This window comes from Nyctibius grandis, chromosome 8, assembly GCF_013368605.1.
Source record: "Nyctibius grandis isolate bNycGra1 chromosome 8, bNycGra1.pri, whole genome shotgun sequence".
In the NCBI taxonomy this organism is placed as follows: Eukaryota; Metazoa; Chordata; class Aves; order Nyctibiiformes; family Nyctibiidae; genus Nyctibius; species Nyctibius grandis.
In genome coordinates, this window is record NC_090665.1 from 48,096,767 (window position 1) to 48,105,088 (window position 8,322).

At 44.7% G+C, this 8,322-nt stretch overlaps 1 protein-coding gene across 1 annotated transcript in view; it reads left to right on the plus strand.

The window, feature by feature from the left end:
* LEPR (leptin receptor) overlaps positions 1-7,963 on the plus strand; it is a 33,434-nt gene extending 25,471 nt beyond the window's left edge. Inside the window, exons 15-19 of the mRNA XM_068406176.1 lie at positions 605-787; positions 1,312-1,407; positions 1,918-2,020; positions 2,750-2,825; positions 6,427-7,963. Coding sequence (XP_068262277.1) covers positions 605-787; positions 1,312-1,407; positions 1,918-2,020; positions 2,750-2,825; positions 6,427-7,236 — 1,268 coding nt within the window. The 3' untranslated portion in view covers positions 7,237-7,963. The remainder of the gene's footprint in view (positions 1-604; positions 788-1,311; positions 1,408-1,917; positions 2,021-2,749; positions 2,826-6,426) is intronic.
* The last annotated feature ends 359 nt before the right edge of the window (positions 7,964-8,322 follow it).

Genomic DNA, 8,322 nt, shown 5'->3' on the forward strand with positions numbered 1-8,322 from the left:
CCCATTCATATGCAAATACCTGCTGTGACAAACACTACTGCAGTCTATTCCTAGAACTTCACTCCTGTAGTGCCATTTTAAAAGCATTTTTATGGATAAAATTTCTTCTGCTATTGTGTGTAAGGTATTCTGGAAACCCTGTGGTTAGTAGCAGATGTAATAGGAAGGATTAGTCTGCTGGGATTGTGATCTCGGTGTATTACTTTGAGAGATTTAATAGGATTTAGCTTACAGGCTCTCCACGTGTACTTTACTAGCTAAATGTTGTTGATAATTTTTTGCCTAAGGAGTGATAATTAAGGAGGTGCACGTGAGAATCAGGATGTTTTTTTGATGTCTGGTGAGAAACTTGATCTATTTAGTGTTTGGAATAGTTGGTGTAAACCAAGCTTTGCTGCTGGCTTCAAGAGAAATATGTTTGCTTGGGTGAACTAAAGATTGTTTCTCTTTATTATAGAGAAGATAATAATTAAACAAATAAATGGTCAAGTGCTGAAACTGTAGCAGTAATTCATGTGTGTGTAGTTTATAGACAGACCTCTCCTGCTAAGCCAGCTCTCACCTCGCCTCTCTCTGAGCTCATGTTTTCTCCCCACGCTGCCAGTGAACGTTGTGCAGTCGCTGAGCGCTTACCCCGTGAACAGCACGTGTGTGATCGTGATGTGGACGCTGTCACCTCAAACATACCTGATAACATCTTTCATTATTGAATGGAAGAACCTTAACAAAGAAGAGGAGATGAAATGGGTGCGAGTGCCTCCAAATATTAGTAAATATTATATTTATGGTGAGTGTGCACTTGGAAATATGATACATCATGTAAATTGTTATGGAACAGAAAATTCTGATGGCTTTTATGGTAAGGACCAGTGGAGCAATCCCTGATTATCATTAGAGGACTGACTGTAAAGGATTGGCTGTTGCATTAATAATCAGGTTAACAAAGAGTGAAGCTCAGGAGTCTGTTCATTTTTTGGCAATACAATAAAATTAGTTCTGGAATATTGAGTACACCAGCTAATTATGGAAGTTAATATGTGCATTCTATTTGCATTTTGGCTTTAACCATAGAAATTTTTACAGTAGCTCCATAAAGGTGTTAATTCCATGACAGCATAATGCTAGATTATTCAGTATAGATTAATAGTTTTAATCTTTTGATATTAAAGTATGTATCTATAAAAGATGGCTTTCATTATTCCCCTCTCTGGGCTGATCTGAGCTCTGATATGTGACCAGAGCCTCTGTGGAGGTAATTGTTTAAAAGTAGGATAATAATTTTGATTCAAAAGGCTGATTTCCTCTTCCCAGATCACTTTATTCTGATCGAGAAGTACCGGTTCAGCGTGTACCCTGTGTTTGCTGGAGGAGTTGGCAAACCCAGAGCAACGGATCACTTCACCAAAGGTGACTTAGAGGATCTTTCTCCATGTTGTCTATGAAATAGGAGCTTGGGAAAGTAAACTTTAAATGCAGGAGAAGTCTGTATCTTATCAGAACAAAATGTCAGTAATAAAGCAATTGTAATATAACTATAACTTTATGGGATTAGTTGAGTGAAAGACCTTAATTCCCATACACCTGACTCAATAACTGAGATCCCAGGTCCGTGGGTGCTTCCTGCTCCAGTTGTGGGCTGTTCTCTTATTTCATATCCTCTGGTTTCATCCCTTCATGGCAAGGGAGCAGTGGGCACCTCCCACAGGGGTGGAGGAGTCACCTCAGTATTTAAAATGTCCCTTCTTCTTGTCTGTTTGTTCTCAAGGTAAAGGTTTGTTGACGTGCAATAAAACTGTTGATCAAGTTTTTTTGTGTTCAAGCTGCTGTTTCTACTGTTTGTTATTTCCCTATTGCAAACTCTTTGTTCACAGACAAATTATGTTACTGCACGATTATCTGAATTCCTTTTCTTTCCAGGTGGGTATGACAATGAGAATAACGCCAGCCTCTACGTGGTTCTGCCCATAGTTACTTCAACCTCCGTTCTGTTGCTTGGAGCGTTGCTGGTTTCGCACCAAAGGCAAGTTGGTTGTTGTCAGATAACAGCCCCAGAAGGCTTTTTAGAAGGTGGTGATGCAGCTTAGATGCTGCCTGTCTGCTGAACTGGTGGGCAGGGCCTTTCTGGGGAAAGCTAGGAATTATTTTTATCGTATATTTGATGTCCTGGAGTGAAAGGCAGTGGACTCCGTGGAATACAGCACCGAGAATTAAAGTGTCTTGAGCGCACAGGCGTGTTACCTTGTGAAGGTCAGACCATTGCCCACCTGGGTCTGGTCTCCTTGCAGTAAGATGAGGATCAATGTTGTTCTGGGAAGTATCACTTCAGCCTGTACCACATACTCCTTCTGCAGAGTGATTTGGGGGCAAGGTAACGAGTGTCACGTGCTTTGAATTTGTAAAGCGCTCCGAGTTCCGTATTTAATTGTCATCACAGTCAACTAAGGTTGGAAGTAAAAGCCAACTGAAAAAAATCCCTCTGAGTTTTGTGGAAGGTGGGTTGGGGCCTATTCAGCAAGGACTGCCTGTACCTTTTATATTTTGAAAAACTGCCACCTCGTATGTCCCTTCTTTATTTATTTTTTTCTATTAAATGTTGGCTTTCTATAATATCTAAAATGATTTTTTCATTGTCATAATGTTGTGGATAAATAAAATGGCACAGATTCCTTTTCTGACCTAGCGAAGGTGAGTGATGGCAGTACAGAACACATGAGAAAGTACCAACTCCAGAATCTACCTCCTATTTCAGAATGAAGAAACTGCTTTGGGAAGATGTTCCAAACCCCAAGAATTGCTCCTGGGCGCAAGGAGTTAATTTTCAGAAGGTGTGTATTTCCCTGGTGCTGCTGCTTCTTCCCCTTCGTGGGTCTGGCTGCTCTTTGCTCAGTACTGAACTCTACCTCCTGATCAGACTAGTCCCTGCCTGAATTACTGAACAAAGCAGCTCGGAGCCTCTGGAGTTCACAATACAGTGGTTCTCCCAGCTAATACCTGGAAATGGGCCAGGACCAGAGACCAGCACCTCTTCTGTGTGTAGGGAGTGGTTACATTTCAGGGCAATTAGTAAATCAGTTGCAGGGTCCCATAGGTGTAATGCTTGTGCACCTCAGTGAGTGCCATGTGGGTATCAAAGGCCAAATTCTTCACTGGTGTAAACTGCCTCTCTGTTCGGCGTGTGACTGGGGAGCTGTGATGTGATAGTGTGACAAGTAAGAGCCCTTACCTGGACTTAGCCAGTTTGCACCAGCAAAGTTTCTCGTGGTCCCAGAGTCGTGACAGTGTGTAATAGAGACAATAATCTAAATTCAGGCCTGTTATTTCTAAAAGAAAGAGCACCCAGTGGCAGAAGATTTTTCAGGTGTTTAATTTGCGTTCCCAGTGAAGGTTTCTTTTCTCATCTTTGATTTAATTTAAACAGAGAATAGACATTCTTTGAAGTCTAATCATGGTCACTGCCTGCTGAAACACTGGGCCAGCTCCCAGGCTTCCTATACAGGATTGTTAGAAGATTTTTCCATTTATATTCAGAAGACAGGAAGCACAGACACAATACAATGCTGATTTGGTTACAGATAATGAATCCTGGAAGTAGCTCTGTCAAAAATCTAAAAAGCCCACGCAAAAATTAGGAGCAAGTGCCGTGTTACAGACCAAAACCTGGTTTGACACTTGCACAGGCAGAAGCACACGCTTTGGATTTGGCATTTTTAACTTTTGTTTGCTGCCCAACTAAGGCTGTGACTGGCAAAGGGCTGAATACTTTCAGGTCCTGGCTTTCAGAAGGAGTTGAAAGAGCCCAGCCCTTGCCAGGATGCAGCCCTGGAAGCAGAGGCATCAGACTGGTTTGGGATTTATCCAGCTTGAGGGCGAGATCTGCCCAGTTATTGCCTTCACTTGACAGTGGATTTTTATTCTAATTGAGTATTTGTTCTAATTGAGAGCCAGCTCGGGAGTATCGATGGGCTCTGGGCACGTCAGAGTGATCAAATCTTTTATTTGCCTGAGTACATGGTTGTCCCATTGTGGCCTTTTGAACTTCTTACAGCATCTGGGTGCAGCAGCAGCTCAGAGAATGCAGAAACAGTGTGTATTATGCCTTTTTTTTGTTTGCTTGTTTGCTTTTTCCTGAAAGTGTTGATGTAATTTTCACTTTAACCTGTCTCAGACGTGGTAAGTGGCTTACAGCTCAGGTTTCGTGTGTTGCTTATGAGACAGACATAACTTAAAGCCTAGACTGAACAGGAGAGCAAAATACAGTGCTGCTTGAAATCCCTTGGTGGTTTGGATCTTGTTTTGGCTGGTCAGTAGAGTTTGGGAACTGCTGACCTGAGACTATGACCTTTCTCACGAGTTTTATGGAGCTGCTTTGCCTGTTGGTTAACACAGTTTGTGCCCAAATTATACCAGACCCCCATGTACTGAGGGAGCTCGGCGTTACTCCCCCAGCTTACTCTGTAGCTGCTGATCTACTTCTGACCTCCGAGGAACGGCTGAGGGAGCTGGGGGTGTTTAGCCTGGAGAAGAGGAGGCTCAGAGGTGACCTTAGTGCAGTCTACAACTACCTGAAGGGAGGGTGTAGCGCAGTGGGAGTCGGCCTCTTCTCCCAGGCAACCAGCGCTAGGACAAGAGGACACAGCCTCAAGCTTGGCCAGGGGAGGGTCACGTTGGACATCAGGAAGCATTTCTTCTCAGCAAGGGTCATTAGCCATTGGAAGGGGCTGCCCAGGGAGGTGGTGGAGTCCCCATCTCTGGAGGGGTTTAAGAAAAGCCTGGACATGGCACTTAGTGCCCTGGTGTAGTTGCCATGGTGGTGTCAGGGCAATGGTTGGACTCGATGATCCCAGAGGGCTCTTCCAACCTGATTGATTCTGTGATTCTGTGATTCAGATTCTGGAAGGAATATAAACCATCTCTGTTCAGAATAAACCAGCTGCTGGTTGTAGGAGGGCAGGTCTACCCGGAGGAAACACCTTTTTCTTTAGTTGTTCAAAAGCTTCCTGTTAATATGTGTGTCCTGTTTGGAAATGCCAGTGTGCAGGTTGGTGTGGCAAGGCGAGGGACTTGTGTGGGGGGCAAGTACCAGAGCGGTTAGAAACCCGCTCACCAGCTTTGCCGCGTTGCTGATAACTAGTCTAGACTAAAGCAGTAGCCTAAGACACGCACGTTAGTACTCTCTTCTATAATTGTATACTAGTCGAAGTATTTTGACATGTTCCTAGTTGTTTTGGCAGCTTTCCTGCTGTAAAATATGGTTAGCTAATATACACAAAATCTGGGTTTTTTTCTATTTGTTTTGTCTTGAATTCATTAGGAAATACATGTTCTGGAAGTGAATTTTCTTTTGTGGCCAGGATTTCCAGTTGTGCTGTCAGTTCATGCTGTCGTGTATTTTACATGCATATATCTTGAGGAGGGCGACCAAGCTGGTGAAGGGTCTGGAGGGTCTGACCTACGAGGAATGGCTGAGGGAGCTGGGGGTGTTTAGCCTGGAGAAGAGGAGGCTCAGAGGTGACCTTAGTGCAGTCTACAACTACCTGAAGGGAGGTTGTAGTGAAGTGGGAGTCAGCCTCTTCTCCCAGGCAACCAGTGCTAGGACAAGAGGACACAGCCTCAAGCTTTGCCAGGGGAGGTTCAGGTTGGCCATTAGGAAGCATTTCTTCTCAGCAAGGGTCATTAGCCATTGGGAGGGGCTGCCCAGGGAGGTGGTGGAGTCACCATCTCTGGAGGGGTTTAAGAAAAGCCTGGCCATGGCACTTAATGCCCTGGTCTAGTTGACATGGTGGTGTCAGGGCAATGGTTGGACTCGGTGATCCCAGAGGGTTCTTCCAACCTGTTTGATTCTATGGTTCTACGATCTTGGGTAGTAGTAAAGTGTACATTTCTCCAAAATAAATGGGTGTTTCTCTTCCTGCAGTTCAAACATACATCTGGGAACGCTCTAAAAATACTATGGAAAGGCTGAATTTGACCCTAAATAATACAATCCTAGCAGGGAAAGTTACTTTAGTTGATGTGTAACTGATTAAGTCTATTGTTCATACAATCTAAATAAAAAGCCAAGGACATCTAAAGGTACAAGACCTTTGTCTTGTGAAGCACTTGCGTGTGTTTTTAACATATGTGCATGTTTATAGATGTTGAAGTGAATGGGCCCGTTCAGCTGCTCATGCTGCCTTGGCTGGAGCACAAAGCTTGCTTGGCAGCACTGGCCACCCAAACAGGTTCTCGCTTTTTTTTGTCCTGTCCCTCAATCTTCACCTACACACAGACATAAAGAAAGTGGGAAATGTGTTGTAGAGGATTTTCAACCATATACTTGTACTAAAACTATAGGGTTTTTGTCTGTGATTCTTAAAATCAGTAGCTTCATACTGAAATAAAGCTATTAAATAATAAATGAGCATTAAAATATATCTTTTCTTCTAGCCTGAAACTTTTGAGCATCTTTTTATCAAGCCCTCTGAAGCAATGTCATTGGAGCCTCTTCTTCTGGAACCAGCAATAGTGCTGGAAGACATCAGTGTTACTGCAGCATTGAAAAAAGACGACACACAAGATTTTTTAGTAATTGATTCAATGTTTACGAAGACTGAAGACTCTGCACATGACTCTGCTTGCTCTAGCAGCCACTTCAATAGCAGCAGCTTCTCTGAGAGCTCTTGTGATGACCAAATCGGTGGAGAAATGACAAGGCAGTCCGATATCAAATATGCTACTGTTATCAGTAACTCCAGATCAGGTGGGCTTTACGAACAGAAGATGAACCTAAGAAGTTGTTTCGATAGATGCTTCTTAGCTGAAGATCCCTTCCCTACAGGCACCTTCTCAAGGAGCTCTTGGGAGGTGGGGAATGGGGCATTCCTCATGTTACCCGACCCTCCTGGCCGGCAGCCCAGCAAGACTCTGTCCCTTATTTCTTCAGAGGGATTTTCAGAGCCTTCAGATCAGGATGATGCTTTCCCTGAGGGAGATAGTCCTGAGCGGAGCCTGTGTTACCTGGGGATAACGTCACTGGAAAAAAGAGAGAATGACATTTTTTTAACAGAAAGTTCCAGGGTGATGTGTCGGTTCCATACGACCGACCTACGCAGAGACAGGGGTTTTCTTCCGCATACACCACCTGATGTAAATGCCTTTATCCAAAGTAGCCTGAAGTATAAAGCCATCGTGCCCTACGTGCCACAGTTTCAGATGACAGCTGCCAAGGTGCAAGAGGCCACGGAGAAAAGCTCTTAGGTCATCACACCGTCATTTGATGCTCTTAATGTTGGTTTTTTATTTTAGATGTTGATACGTGCCCCTGTTTGTCCCTCTCCTGGCTTCTTTCAGGTGCTCTCCTGTTTTGAAGCTGGGTCATTGGTTCTATATTTGAGTGCCAGGGTTTTAGTAGGAGGAAATTCCATTTTTTGGCCTAATTTTCAAACGTGGGGCCTTCCTTTAGAGATTTGATTGTGTCCCAGTTAGCCTCCGGTGCTGTTATCTATTGTTGGTGCCTGTTAGGTGTGTGTCTGAGCACCTCCGTGAGACGACTCCTCCAGCGGGGGAGAGCTGGAGGAGTTGGGGCTTTGGAGGCCTTGGAGTGGAGATTCCCAGATGCTCCTCAGGGGCTGGGAAGGACTCAAGCAACGTACACTGAATGACCACAGCTCCTTTCTCATGCATTCACTAAGAGGCCCGTTACAGTCCTGACGTGGATCGCGCCCCGTTACGTAGGAGTGGGCTTCTTCCAACTGACTGTTGTCACCCAGGACCACGTTTTCCACGGGGGTGAGCACAGTGTGTCTGTTGGCAGTACAGACCCATACACACATTTGTTCTCTCTGTTTAGAAGTGTCACTTCTCTTCCAACATGCCAGAAAACTGTGGTGGAAGAGCTTCTTGTTTTAGACCCCAAGGGTAAGACAGGAGTGACCTAATGCGTAGATTGAAATCTGTACCTGTGTGGTGGTTTGGGGGGAGAAGCTCAGACGTGTCGTTCACTGGGAATGATTTGGGACACCGAGTGCTGCAGACGGCCGGGTTATGATCCACCAGTGGCCACCTGGGCTGGTGCTGAAGGGAGGAGCTGTACAAACAGCAAATAGAGCTGTTAGGCTTTTTTTTCCTCCAAAATCCTGATGTATTTATTGCTCTGCTGACATCTGTGTTAGATTGAGCCTGTGAACGCACAGATGGTCCCCACGAAAAAGCAGTCAGGACGCTGTATTGCAGCTGTTGAAAGGCAGGCCCTGAGCAATGATGGCAAACTTGGGGCTGCTGTTGTGGGGCCTCTTGGAAAATCTTCATCGGTAGCATCAAAGAGCTGTAAGAGGGACTGTGAGG